Consider the following 14,656-nt stretch of genomic DNA (forward strand, 5'->3'; position numbering starts at 1 on the left):
CACCCAGGGATCCCTGGAATTTTAAATAATCCTGTGAGGGGCAAAGGTTGCTCCTACTTCTATTATACAACACAAAGATCCTCCGAGAAAAAAGAACAAAAAGGACAACCACATTATTGGTGAATAGAGGCAGCAGGCAGGAAAACAACCTGTTTGTGAGCAGATACGGAGATAGAGGAAAAGTGAACTTTTCCGTGTAACTAGGGGCTCCTAGCTCCTCATTCCACGTGTAGTTGTATATACCACCTGCTGAGAATCACAGACAGCTGGTTCTGGAAGAGCATAGCTGCAAGGTTCAGGTGAAATTATCTGCTCCAAAGTATCTTCCTCCAATCCCTGGCTGTTGTCAGAAATCTGCCATGCAACTCAACACTCAGCTCTCCAGGCTTTATCTATCATAAAGGTTACCCCCCACCCCCCTACTAAATCCAACTTTTCTTCTGAAGGGCAAAAGGGAGTTAGGGTTTTAAGCTGAATCAGTCATTCATACCTCAGTGTAAATGACTGCTCCAGAAGCAGAAGGTAAGGCAGGGGTCGACAAGTGTTTTCTGTAAAAGGCCAGACTGTAAATACTTTAGGCTTTGTGGACTATATGGTTTCAATTCTGAAGAAGCTATAAAGGAGCCCTACACGTTATGTAAATGAATGGGTGTGGTTGTATCCCATAAAACTTTATGGACACTGAAATTTGATTTTCACATATGACTAAATAGTCAGCTTTCATTCTCATTTTACATTTAAACAAGTAAAAACCATTCTTAGCTCATAGGCCACACAAAAACAGTTTGCTGACCCATGAGCGACAGGGAAAGAAGCCATCGGGAGGGGGGCCCCACGCCAAAGACAAAATTCACCAACTCCATTTTGCTGACTCTGACTTTGGGATTAGGAAGCTATGAAATTTCCTTGCCAGTGCCTCATTCTTTCTGAGTGCTGAAGAGGTTGAGACAGTGGGTTAGAAAACAATTCAGGAACAGTGTTATACCTGCCCAGCCCCTGCACAAGAAAGGCTGGGCTTAATTTAAAACTGTGCTCCGAGGAAGCTGAACGCCTAAAGAGGCCTGCATATCTGAAGACTCTCCTTTTTCCAACATGCCCACCCAAGTCCTTTGGCACACTAATTTGCTCATACCACAGGGATGATGAGGAATTGCTATAGTTTTCTCTCCAACCAAAGGCTAATGTGGCCAATCTGACCAAGGAGAGGTGCCCAAATTCACTGGTGATATTATAAAAGGATCAAATCACATAATACTTTGATTTTAATTGATCTTTAAATTATTATTTTAGTGAACATTTTCTAGATATGCCTTAACAAGCCATCTCTTCCAGATCTTGAACTTTTGTACAGTTGACTGTTTAGACCAAAGTAGAGGATTTTACATTTCTATTATATCTCCCCTTGCTAGAGTTACACAAAGGACCCTGGGGTTTTAGGAGGCTGCATACTTCCCTCATCCCTGCTCCTGACACCTTGCTAGTTCTGGGTCCCATTCTTGTCAAGTCCCTTTGTTCTTCTTGTGCTTGCATTACAGAAGTTTGCCCAGATTCTTAGAATACGAGTTCACTTTTTTTTTTGCAAATTTGAGTGGGTTTCTGTTACTCCCTTCCCTGAGACTGCTTTCCCAGGGGGAGAGACAAGAAGGATTTTAGCAAATGTAGTAAACAAACTAAGACTGGCCAGTTGTTCTTGAGGCAGGCAGGCTGCTGGTTAGCTCATCCTTCCTGAATTGCTGCTTCACTGCTCTCTGGCTGGCTGTCCTTGCAGAATCTTTAGTAGGGCTGTGGTTTCTCTCTTTATATGGCTCTTTTAGGGCTTTTAGATGACCTTCCCTCAAATCTATCAACATGTTCTGCTAGGAGATAATGCTTTAGAAGGGCCTGGCTGTTAAAACAAGAAGCAAACATTTACATTATGATCTGCAACTCACTGAAGGTGGTTAGAGGCTATGGTAAAAATTCAGGGGACCTTGATTCAGGCACTTTGTGGTCCTGCAAACCTACATGGGGGCCCCTCAGATTGTTAACTGGCTTTAAGTCACCAGGAGACTGATATGATACAGACAGGTGAAAAAAGTTAAAATGCTTAAACACAGAATTCAAAGAAGACACTGAAATAAACTTCCCAGTCTTGTTAACAGATGCTGGCATTAATGCTAACAACAGCAGTCACTGTTTAAGGAACAATTTGCTCTATGCCAGGCACCCGTCAGACCTAAGTGGGGTTTCAATTCCAGTTGGTTAATGTCCCCACATTTCACTTTCCTCGTCTCTCAAATGGGGATTAAAAATCTGTCAGAATGAAGTTAGATAAATATATAAGATGCTTTGCATGCTGTCTAGCTCACAGGAAGTTTCTATGTGCTACTACAGTTAGCTGTTATCCACTGAACTCATCTATGGTTCAATAAACAGGAGGCCACCGTGCCTTTTTTTTCCTTCTTTTTCTTTTTACCATGTGGGTCTTACAAAGGACCAGGTAAGAAAAGGCTGCTTCGGGAATTGTTCAGGGGTCAGGGGTGTCCCCACGGTCCCACCACTCTCAGTAGCTGAGTGTCACGCTCCCGGGCTTACTGAGCCACTTGGCGGTGTTTTGCTGCCTGACATCTTTCTCTAGATTTGCCAGTGAGATCTCGGAAGAAACACGATTGGATTCCTGCCTCTCGGGCTGAACCTAGACCGGCCCCCGCGCCCGCGTCGGATGGGCCGGGGCGGCTGTCGTTGGAGGCTTCTACCACCAGAGGGCGCTGCGGGCTCTCTTTTTCTTCAACGCGGACCCCAAAGCGGCCCCTGCCGCCTCCGCAGCTCAGCTCCCACGGGCGATGGGGCCTGGGGAACCCGCGGCTGGCCGGGCGCCCAGCCTTCCTGGGGAGTCGCAGCCGCAGGAGGAGGCTGTGTGGACGGAGGCCAAACCGGCTCCCACGGGGGGCTCTATGGGTGGGGGTGGGGGGTCTCTATCGGGGGGCACAGCTGTGCCAGTTACCTGGTTAGGATTCCAGGGGCCTTTCCCCCCCCCACCCCCCGCCCCATTTTTCTTTTGTGGTCACCTTGTTTTATTTTTCCTCAAGACACTTAATATTTTATAATTTAAGATTTACAGGAGTATCATTAATACAAAAGCCAAAACAACCCCAAACATACTTCTGGCTAACGGATTTCTGTGCGTCGCCAGTGGTCAATTTAATTCAAGCAACAATTAATACAAACCATTTTAAGGGAATGAAATAGTTTGACATAGAATTTTTGGCAGTGAACGTGGGGGAGGGGGTGTGGAGAAGAGAAAGACACTGACATTTGTTAACCATCCTCCTGCCAGGAACTTTCAAGTGCCTTGTCTCAGGCTTTCCCCAACACACCACTCCACCTGTATTAATATTTGTCTAACAGGTTTCTTTAAATCACTCCTGGTCTAACTTTGCACCTACTTTAGCTTTTTTTTTTTTTTTTTTAAAGATTTTATTTATTTATTCATGATAGAGAGAGAGAGAGAGAGAGAGAGAGAGAGAGAGAGGGGCAGATACACAGGCCGAGGGACAAGCAGGCTCCCTGCAGGGAGCTGGATGCCGGACTCCATCCCGGGACTCCAGGATCACGCCCTGGGCCAACAGCAGGCGCCAAACCGCTGAGCCACCCAGGGATCCCCTCACCTACTTTACCTTTATCCTAAGTAATAATATCGTAAAATCACAAGTTTGCTACCCTAATATATATTAATTCCAGATGCACATTAATTTAAACACATGTAAATAAAAATGTTCCTATGTCTGCCACCTAAAATCATCTTGTCTGTCACACTTGGGCAAACTGTGCCATCTCCTTAATTCTCTTGGCAATGACAAGAGTTGGAAAAAATTAGCTTCCTTTAAACAAAAGAGGAAACAGGCTCAGAGGAGTTAAGTAACCCTCTCAAGGTCACAGCTAATAAGTGGTGAAGCAGGGCTTTAAGGAAGTTATTTTAAATTGGTTTTCATCTAGAGAGTTGGTGGGAGGGAGGTGGATGGCACGCATATCCTCACACCTGAGTCACTTGGCTTAGAATCTCAAGTGCCTCAGGATGTCTCTGTTCTGCTGATGGGCCTGTCCCCTCCACCCCCCCATCCAGGGAAGCCACTGTCTTACCCGAGCCAGGCTGACTCCAGCGGGGACCTTGTAGGGTACATACTTCCTGTAGATATGGCCCACCCTGGAGCAGGGAATGTCCTCCATGCGGCCCCCGCACATCCACACCTGCAGGGTGGGAGGGGAGAAAGAAGATGATATTTCTGCCTCTCACCATTCCCCCCAAAGGCCACCATCCCCTCCTTCCATGCATTCATTGAAAGCATCAGCTTGGACTGTGCTAAAACCCCTCTTCACAGAATGAGGAGGAAAACACAGTAGTAACAACAGCAGTTTTAAATAGCTGACAGCCCTGAGTGCTTATGCATTGCCAAACACTATGCTACAAGCTCCTCATGCACAACCTCATCTAAGCCTCATCAGAAAACCTGTAAAGTGGGTAGTAATGGAGCTCCATTTTGCAGATGAAGAAGCTGAGGCTCAGAGAAGCTAAGAGGCTTGTCTAAGGTCAGAGAATTGGTGAGCAGAGGAGCCAGAATTTAAACCCAGCTTCAGCAGACTCCAGAGTTTGAGCTCTGAACAAGTGCAGGTGCGTGGAGAGCTGTGTTGCAATTCTAAGGCAGCAATGGGGGCTCAGTGCAAAAGACTACGGTGATCACTTAGTGATGTCTGCCACAGGGACAAGAGGGGAAGAGATGGCACATATTATATTTATATTTACTGACTGAGGCATCAAGTTCTGGAGTTTCCTCTGCCATCTGTAAGCCTCCTGCTGGGTAACCCTAAGCAGAGGCGGCCGCCTCCCTGCCCTGACTTCTCTGCAGTATGGCTTACTAAGCCATGCAGCTAGTATCCCTGTAGACAGGAATCTGAGGTTTCTATTTGTGTTTCCCTACATATCTGGCATCACAAAGAGCTCCCGAGTTTGATTGCATGCTGGTCTGCTGGCAATTTGGGAATTCTTTGTAACCACACCGTATCACACCCAGGCTAAACAGAGCCTCCCCAGCAGTCCTGGGTTCAAATCCCAGCTCAGTCACTTACCAGGTTTGTGACTTTGATCAAGGTACTTCTCTGAGGCTCAGTGTCCTCATCTGTAGAGGATTAAATGAGGCTGGCCTCAGGGATGAGATACCTCACGTCAAGTGTTTCCTTAGCACAAGACCTGGGACACAGTCATAGCAGTGACGTCACAGTGATGCATTCAGCCATCTAATATATACGGAGTATCTGGTATATGCCAACATTGTGCTGGGTGGGCACACGTGGTGGTGAATAAGTCTGCCAAGGCCCTTGCTCGCATGGAGGGTGTGTATGGTGCTTAGCCTCTGGGATGGCCCCCAATGAGTCCTGCCTTCTGATATTTGCACCTTTAGGCATTTTCCTCCCAAATGTGTCCTGTAAAGACTGACCCATGTAGCCAACAGAAGAATGCAGAAAGGATGGTCATAAGAGACACTGTGGCTTCCACCTTCCTCCCTGGGACCATCTGCTCTGGGGCACTCAGCTGCTGTGCTGTGAGGACACTCAAGCAGCTCGGTGGAGAGTCCTGGTGGCGAGGAGCTGAGGCCTCCTGCTAATAGTGCCAACATGCCAGCCATGGGAGTGAGCCTCTTAGAAAGGGATCCTCCAGTCCCAGTCCAGCCTCAGGTGACTGTGGCCCTGGCTGATGCCTTGACTCTGACCTCATGACAAACTCAAGCAGAAATGTCCTGCTAAGCCATTCCCAAATCTCCCAGCTGCACAAACCCTTCAATACTGTTTACTGCTGCTTTAGGAGGGTATATTGGGGGTATTTTCTTCCTGTGGCAGTAGTTAAGTAATGCAGAAAGGCAGTTTCAGATAGTGATGTGTGCTATAAGGAAGCCAAAGCAAGGTAACTGGACAGACTCACTGTATGGATCTATGAGAGGTTAGGTTAAATCTACCCTGGTCAGGGAAATCCTCACTTAGAAAGGAGCATTAGATATGAGACTTAAATAATGAGAAGGTGAAAGTAACCTAAAGATCTGAGGGGTGAGAGAACAGGTGGAGAGAAGAGCAAGTGTAAAGGCTCTGAGATAGCGACAGGTTTGGCTTAATTACTGCACAGAGAAAGCCTGAGGCCTGGAGCAGGAGCAGAGATGGGAGGGCAGGTCAGAGAGGCGAGCAGGGACAATCATAAGGGTCTCACCAAAGAAGGAGTCTTCACCAAAAGTGTTCAGTGAGGGTTACAATATAATCCAATTTCTATTTTACCAAGATGACTCTTCCTGTGGGGTGGAAAATGGGCTGTAGGGTGCAGGTTTGGGGGAAGGAAGGCCTGGAAGGCTCTTGCAGATGGAGGCAGTTCTGCTTTGCTTTTGTGGATGCTGTGGTGATGGTAGGACTCAGCTGTACTTGGGACATTATCTAGATCTATATCTAGATCTATATCTATCTATATCTATCTATCTACATAGATATCTAGATAGATAGTTCTTTTTATTTAAAATAGGTTCCATGCCAGTACAGAGCCCACTGCAGGGCTTGAACTCATGACCCTGAGATCAAGACCCGAGTTGATATCAAGGGTCAGTTGTTCAACTGACTGAGCCACCCAGGTGCCCCTCAGGACATTATTATTAATCTTATTACCATGTTCCTTTGTTTATGAATGAGGAGTAAGAGTGGGAACATTGACAGCCCTGATTCTGTGCAAAAGAGTATTTTCCAGCTTGAACAGCTCAGTGGGATATTGGGGATCTGGCTTCATGTCTTAATTAATTCACAGGCTCTAGAAGGGCTGCTTTTCCACCTCACTCACCTGAGTGTCCTCAGTCCCTCATTACTCTGTGCCAGGCCCTGCCTCCAACCCACCCCGGATGTACTGCATCCCAGGCTTCCTGCAAGGGGATATGCATGCATGTGGCTGCAATTAGTGGAAGTGCTGCTTGGAGAAATGCAATTATAGTCTGATCTTGGGGGAGAAAAAAAAATTGAGCAAGTCAATAGAACAGAACATTGGTCTTGAGATAATGGGCTCCTGATGGTAGATTAATGTCAAGGCCAAGCCAAGAAGTTTATTTTCAAAGCAGGAGATATTGATCAGGCGCCAGCATCCCATAACAATAACTCTTCCTTTATATGAAATGACTGATGTGGAAGTGATGCTTTTGTCTGGCGGATATTGCCCAGCTCATTGCTGGGCCGCCCCTGTCTTTCGGGAGGCAGAGTGGTGCTGAGCAGGTGGGGACACCTTACCCTGCTCTATTTTTGACCACCTCCTGGGCAGTTGACTAGGCTGGCGTCCAGCTCCCCTGACTCCATATTAAACTTGCATTAGCTAACGAGGATGCGTCTCCAGCCCTGCCCGGCAGGAAATCTTCCTTTATGCAGACAATGATCAATCTCCAAATCCTTCTCTTTGCTGTGACCTCTGGTTTCTTTGGCCTTGACTATGCTGGCCATCAGCCTGAAGGTTCCTGAGGGACCAGGATGCCCTTGATTTGCTGAGAGGTTTGAGATGCCCGAGACATCCAGAGCTCAGAAGGAGTCCTGGTTTGGGATGATGGGGTTTGCTCCTCAGCCTTCCTGCCACTGACAGCTGACTCGGAATGGGAGCTGCCTTCAGACACAGGGATACCTGTTCAGCTAAAGCTGCTGCCAAATCTCAAGTCCTCTGGGAGCACCTGAACAGTCTGAAAAGGGCCCAGTGTAGAGCACATCCCACTTCCCACTTCTCAAGTCCCTCTAGCATCTTCCACAGTGGTCAGCACCCCCATGGTGCTTGCTGGTTATCTGGCAGGATCCCGAGACTGGAGGGGACTCTCCCTCCAGGAACACGACAAGAGCTGGAGGCACAGAATGGTGCTGTGACTCACCCTGGGCTGGGGTGTGGCCAGAGGTGGTCTTGATCCTAGGTCCGGTGGTTCTGCTCATGGCTCTGCACCCATCTGTGTACTGTTAGGGCCCCCTCCCACCCTCCTTCATAGTTGAGGCAGCAGCCACTCAAGATCTAGGGCGGCCATGGCACAGGGCCTCCCACTCCTGACCCCACCTTGTGCAGCTGTGTGGCCTGGTACCAGGCATTTACCTGGGGAGCCACAGCCTCCTCATCTGTGACCTGGGAATAACCGGTCACTACTGCCTTGCCAGGCTGCTGTCATGGCATGAGACAACTCGTGAAAAGCACTTAGCTTGATGCCTGGCTGTAACAGACTTGATTATGTTAGTCATTTCTGGAGAAATACCACCACCTTAAAAATTATACAGCATTTGCCCCTTTGCCCAATACCATCAGGGTTTTCATCCTATGGCTTGATTTCCAAAATGGAGAAATTGAGGCTCAGAAAGATAAAGTCACTTTTCTAACTTGGTGGTGGAACCTGCAACTGATGAGGAGAATGCCAGGGCCAGGTGAGGTTGGCACAGTCAGGGGGTACCACTTGCAGCCTGACTGCCCCACGGTGCTCTCCTTTCCCCCAGGTAACACCCTGGCAGGAGAGTGCAGCTGGCGGCAAAGAGAAGGGGGGAACTGCAGCCAGCAGCAGCCAGACCCTGTTTGGCTGGGACCCCCTCATATTTGGATGGGGACACACACAGACCACCGACATGACGTGTCTGCCACCCCTCTCTGCTGTGGGCTTCCATCCCTCCCTCCCTGGCCAGCCCCTTGCCAGCCTCCACATGCACTGGGGACGCAGTTGCCTGCTCTGGGTGCCGTGTTGCTCTACCACAGGGAGTCTGCAAATACCTCCTGTCAGCTCGTTTCTGAGTGCCTCTCTCCCTTGCAGAACAGCCTTCTCACTTCTCATGGAAGCACCATGCCACCAGACAAGTACAAATCTAATTGTAAAAGCTTGCTCCCCATTCATTTTCATTGCTGCTTTGATTTATTTTATTAGCAAACTTCTTTTGTGTGATGACAGGCTTCATTACAGTGTCTATAAAAGACAATTACTTGCTCTTATCTCCTAAACTGAGAAGGAAAGAAACAAGTGGTGATGTGCATCAGGAAGAAACACGGGATCCCAGAGAGCGCATGTCAGAAGGCCCATCCTGTGGGGGGGACCTCCCTCTGTTGAGGACACGGCCACCTGGATACCACCAGGACTGGGTGGCCATCCTATTTGCTGATGGCTGGGAGAAGACGACAGCCAGCCACATTTTTTGCTGTTGGCATCCCAGCTGAGCACCCCTATGGAGTTCAAATCCTGTAAGTTGCATGTGGGGGGAAAATAATATAATAATTACTGCCAGTAATTCTGCATTATTTGTGTGCTTAGAAGGTACATGGGATTACTGCTATGAGCCTGGTTCTGAAGTAAGGACTGAGTCTAATCTTGTTAGCAAGCTTTATGAGTCTGAAAGCCTCAGTTTCCCCATCTGCAAAATGGGATGAATTCTTGTGTGTGCCTCCTGGGGTTGCAATGAGACTGAAATGAGGTAATCCCGAAGCACGGAGGGCAGTAAGCAATCCGCATGGTGTTATCTGGACTCACGACAGCTGCTGGGCACTGTGGAGAGGCCACGCACTTCCCCTCAGAAAAGAAGAAATGGTATATATCCATGTCTTCCAGAAGCTTGCGTTATTTTGAATACATTAGTTTGTTTTAAACAAGATGCTGTTTCAATAAGTCTTACCAGCATGAAAGGACCTCATTCATGCTAGTTTTAGATGTTTATTATGGTTACTGGATGCAGCTGGTAAAGAGTAGGAAAAAACAGTTTTACTTTATTTTTAAAAACCATTTGAATTTACTTCTGGGATGGATGCTTGGATGGCTCAGCAGTTGAGCATCTGCCTTCGGCTCAGGGCGTGATCCTGGAGACCCAGGATCGAGTCCCACATTGGGCTCCCTGCATGGAGCCTTCTTCTCCCTCTGCCTGTGTCTCTCTCTGCCTTTCTCTCTATCATGAATAAATAAATAAAATATTTTTAAAAAAGAATTTACTTCTAAGTTATATTATTTTATATAATATAATTTTAAGCATATCTGTATCTAAGTTAATAAATTAAACTAATAAATTCAGTCAAGTTGCAGGTTTGACTCATGCTTGGACTAGAGCAACCTCAGAACTAGGGAGGTGAGGGAGGTGCTATTGTACCTTTTATGTGTGAGGGAACCAAGGCCTGGAGAGACAAAGCTCCTTCCCCAAGGTCCCTCCGCTCAGAAATGGCAGAGCCCAGAGTGGAATCTGGGGTCGGGTCGGTTCCTTAGAACCAGGCAGCTCTGAGACCTCCAGGGAGACCACACCTTCCTGGTTTAATCTTTCTGGAGCCTGGTCCCAACCCTATTATGGTCTTTTGCCAAGCTCCCTATGAGCACCTGTATAGTCTACAGAACAGAGAGGCACCCCTGGCTTGTAAACAAGGCTCTCTGCCACCTGTTCCTCTGTTCCCGGTCACCTCCAGTCCTCACCACACTCCCTGAACTCAGGCTGTGGATGCTGCTGAGAACCAGCTGTCGTCCATTCACTTTGCTGCTCTGTGGGGCGCCTGTGTTTTTCCTCCCACCAATAACGCAGCCCATACACTCATTCATCCATTCATTCACACATGGCCTAATCATTGGTCAGCCTTGCTCTAAAACCTTGTTGGAAGAAATGGAATAGAAACTCATGGACAAGGGTAGACCCAATGACGCAATGATGTAGCTGGGTGAAGGTCCGGGGATGTGCCGGCCAGCCTGCCATAGCCTGCCAATTTGCTCTGTCCTTCCACACACAAGCCTGAGCACTCTTTCTGTACAAGACTCCATGTATTCATTACAGCCACGGTATTCATCTTTGGGCACATCGGAATCACCTGGAAAGCTGGTTAAAATACAGACTGCGGGGCCCCACCCTTAGGGTGTCTGACTCAGTAGGTCTGGGATGGAGCCGGAGAATTTGCATTTCTACCAAGTTCTCGGATGCTGCTGATACTGCTGGTCTGGGGCCCACACTCTCAGCACCAGGACATACTGCAATAGTAACTGCCTCCCTCAGCATAATGGTTCTAGCTCGGTCACACAGACAGCCCTGTGAGTTTGGGGTTATTAGTGCCCTCGTAAATGAGAAGATACAGGTTCAGCAGAAAGGGCAAGTGAGCCATCCAAGGTCTCACTGAGAGTTTGTTGCAAAGCTGGGCCTGGGGCTAACATCTTTGAACCCGGTCTCATCAGCCTCAAAGCTCTTTCCACTCCTGTCTTCCTGCCACTGTAGCCAGAGCACATCAGCCACAACAATGTCAATAGTAACAACTACTGTTTATGGATCATTTATTATGTGCCAAGCACTGAGCTAAGGCTTTCACACAGTTTGTGACTTATTTTCACACCCATACTACAGAGTAAGGATTATTCTATCCTCATTTTATAGCTATGACGTTAAGCCCAGAGAGGTTAGGTCACTTTGCCATTGCCATACAGCTTGACTAGCTGATCACACCTGCACCGGAATCTAGGGGGTCTGACTCTGCAGGCCATGTACTTAATTCCACGTTGTTGTAACATGAGGGTTCTGATCGGAACAGCTACTACTTACTGAGTGCCTCCTTTGGCTAGGCTCTAGGCCAGTTAAGTGTTTCATGCCATTCAGTGCTTACAGCAAAGCTCTGAAGAAGTTACTATGGCCATTTTGAGTGATGAAAGATGGAAGCACGGAGAGACAGGTGTGTGCTGGTTGGGAAGCCATGTGCGACAGAAGGTGGCTCAGGGCCCTTGGGCCTCTGAGCCGCCTTCCCGGAGGCATGGTGGGAGATGCAGGCTCCGACAGACAGAGACGCTCCTGCAATTTCAAAGGGCTTGCTGAGAGAGAGTCACGAGCAGAATGCTGTTCCCGCTCCCAGCAGGTGGCTCTTGGGAAGGCTGGGCACCTGTAGCTGGAGGAAGATGCTGCACACAGCGGAGCAGGTTCCCCACATCCTTGGATAACCCAGCAAAGGAAGGAGCTAGCACTAAGGGCCCCGGCAGCAACAGTGCAGCTCATCTGAGTCAGAGGGGGCTGGGAGGGGAAGGGGAAGGAAATGGGGAAAGGTGTTGGCATGCAGGTGCTTGGCTGGTGGCCCCAGATCACCTTCTGCCTCTCCTGCTGGCCTCTGGAAGTCATTTCTCCCTCCTGTGCAGCAACTTAACTCCCCTCAGGGCTGGTCCTGACTTCTGAGCCTGGCCTGTAACGATGGCGTCTCTCTAGGTGGAGCTGCTGTTCCTCCCCACTCCCACTGGAGGAATGAGATGAGCACCAGCAGTTTAGGATCAGGACACGTGGGATCTAGCCAAGGGATCCAGTCACTGGACCACTAAGGGCATCAGGTCACATCGCCTATAACCAGTTTCTGGGGATGCTCCTAACTTCTTTCCACACTCTTCCATTCACTCCTCCTGATGACGCTGTGAGTTTTACAGAAGGAAAACCAGAGCATTTTCTTTTTTAAAATCTGCCCCAAATCTGCAGCCTGGGACTGGGTTGGGCTTTGATAGGTATATCAAACAAAGCAAACCCGGGTACATGACACCTCCTGCCTCTGGCTCAGTCTCTCCTTCCAAGGGCAGTGGCTGCAGCCACTGCCTCCTCAATCCCACCCTGTAGACATGTGCTCAGGGCACTCAGACCTTCCCTGGGGTCTCCTCACTGTCACTGCCTCATCCCGGAACTTACAAACTGTCCAAACACAGCATTGGGATGTATATGGTGAGGGGTGCTGGGAGGGCTGAAAAACCGACATTTTTTTCCTTTATAGTTAAAAAAATTTCCTTTTCCTGATTCTAGAAGTGATATGTACTTAGTACTTATGATAAACATATTCATTGTTACAGAAACACATTAGTAGGAGTGGAGAGCCATACTCTGGAGCCCTCCCACCCCGATACCATGAGGGACAGGAAGCCTTCAGGGTGCCGTGGGTCAGAGCATAGGCTCAGGCTGCGTCCAACAGGTAGGGCTGACATTCCTGTTCTAGCTGTGTGGTTCTGTGGAAGTGATTTAACTCGAGCCTCAGTACTCTCATCTACACAATGGAGAAAATCAGAGCACCGCCTTGGGTGGGTATACCATGAAGGTTAAATGACAGTGTGTGCACAGTGCCGGGCAGAGAACCCCACACATTTCTAGTGTGACTGAACATTAGCTGGTATGAGGACAGTCTGAGTGTTTGTTTGCTGGTTTGCCTTCCTCATATTTTTAAACATTAAACATGAGATCATATTACATATATATTATTTTTCCCATCTGTTTCAACTTAATATTGGAGGCATCTGGCTTTTTAAATATAATATTCCATTGTTTAGATGTGCTCTAACTTAATTTATTTATCCCCTTAGGATGTACATTTCGGTCATTTTCAGTGTTTCCCTAATGGAAGTAAGGCCTCAGTAAATTGTTTCTACCTAAATCTTTCCTTATCCTTGCAGCTGTCTCAGATAAACTCCTGGGTATGGAATTTTAGGTCAAAGAACGTGCTTGCTTTGGCATGAACAGATTTTGCCAAACTGCTTTAAACAAGACCTATGCACTCACACTGTTGCAAAGCCTACCTTTCTTACGGTGACTCATCCATATCGTCCAGTGGGTACTTTCTCTCTCTTGGATCTCAGAGTTGAAGATATCCTAAACTTGGTCTCCTGGGGGGACACTGTGCAATCACCCTTCTCGCTTGTCCTACTGCCACTACCTCTAATCCAAAATATCCTTGGTACCTGTGAAAGTCAAAGGGCTTTCCCTTTTCCCCACAGTATCTTATTTGATTCTATCTTGTGGGATAGGAAGGAAAGTTGTAATAGCACTGTCTGGGATGTGAGGGCCAGAGAAGTCAAGTGGTTAATCCAGGGCCCCCAGATGGATAGATGGAGAGCAGAGATGAGAAGCCAGTGCCCTGCCTTCTTGCTGACTACTATTCCCACCACACCACATTTACTCAAAGATGGTGATGTAAGTCTGGAAAGGGAGGGGTGAAGGATGTTTTATCAGATAGGAATTGATGCAACTAAGTTATTTAAAACACCTATTTTGGGACAGACACTGGGTATAGAGATAGCCAGTGGGAGCTCACAGTCCAGTAGGGAAGACAGGATGTGATGTTGATGTGACTCCACCCTTGAGTCACATCAACATGAGGGATTCAGAGCCAAGCCAAGAGTGATGTTGGGGTGGACCCTAGCCAGCCCAGGGAGCTCAGGCTAAATGTGGGCTGGCTAGATTAAAAGAAAGGCATTTCAAGAAGAGTGAACTGCGCATCCTTCCAAAGATGACCTGACACGTGAGCCTAGGGCTTGTGAGCAGTTCCATATGGTTGGGCATAGATATCTGTGTGGACATCTGTGGTTTGCTCTGCCCCACATTCGTTCTCCTTCCAGATACAGTACCTGGTCTCTCCTTCGGGGAACCAGCCCAAACCCACTTTTCTGTCTCTAGGATGGGCATGGGCATGTGACTGCAGCTGACCGATCAGAACATTGCTCAGGGATGGGCAAGGAGACTCAACTTGGGCACTTCTACAGGAATGATGGGAAAGACAAACTCTCTCTCTTATAGGATGCTGGGTACTTCCACAAGAGAAAGCCTGCCCTGAGCAGGAAGCTAACCTAGATGAAAGCAGAGTCAAGGGCCTGAGAGAGATGGAGGCCAGACGAGATGGGTTAGCCCCTGGATCCAGCTA

At 48.0% G+C, this 14,656-nt stretch overlaps 1 protein-coding gene across 8 annotated transcripts in view; it reads right to left on the bottom strand.

Moving 5' to 3' along the window:
• Positions 1–14,656, bottom strand: part of GALNT10 (polypeptide N-acetylgalactosaminyltransferase 10) — a 216,585-nt gene that overhangs the window by 15,890 nt on the left and 186,039 nt on the right. For all 8 annotated transcript variants that reach the window (XR_012029971.1, XR_012029970.1, XR_012029967.1 and 5 more), the window contains exon 8: positions 4,120–4,227. Coding sequence is in view for 2 of the 8 variants with exons in the window: in XM_072824412.1 (XP_072680513.1) it covers positions 4,120–4,227 (108 nt within the window). In the remaining 6 variants the exon portion in view is untranslated. The remainder of the gene's footprint in view (positions 1–4,119; positions 4,228–14,656) is intronic.

This window comes from Canis lupus, chromosome 4 (genome assembly GCF_048164855.1).
Source record: "Canis lupus baileyi chromosome 4, mCanLup2.hap1, whole genome shotgun sequence".
Classification (NCBI taxonomy): Eukaryota; Metazoa; Chordata; class Mammalia; order Carnivora; family Canidae; genus Canis; species Canis lupus.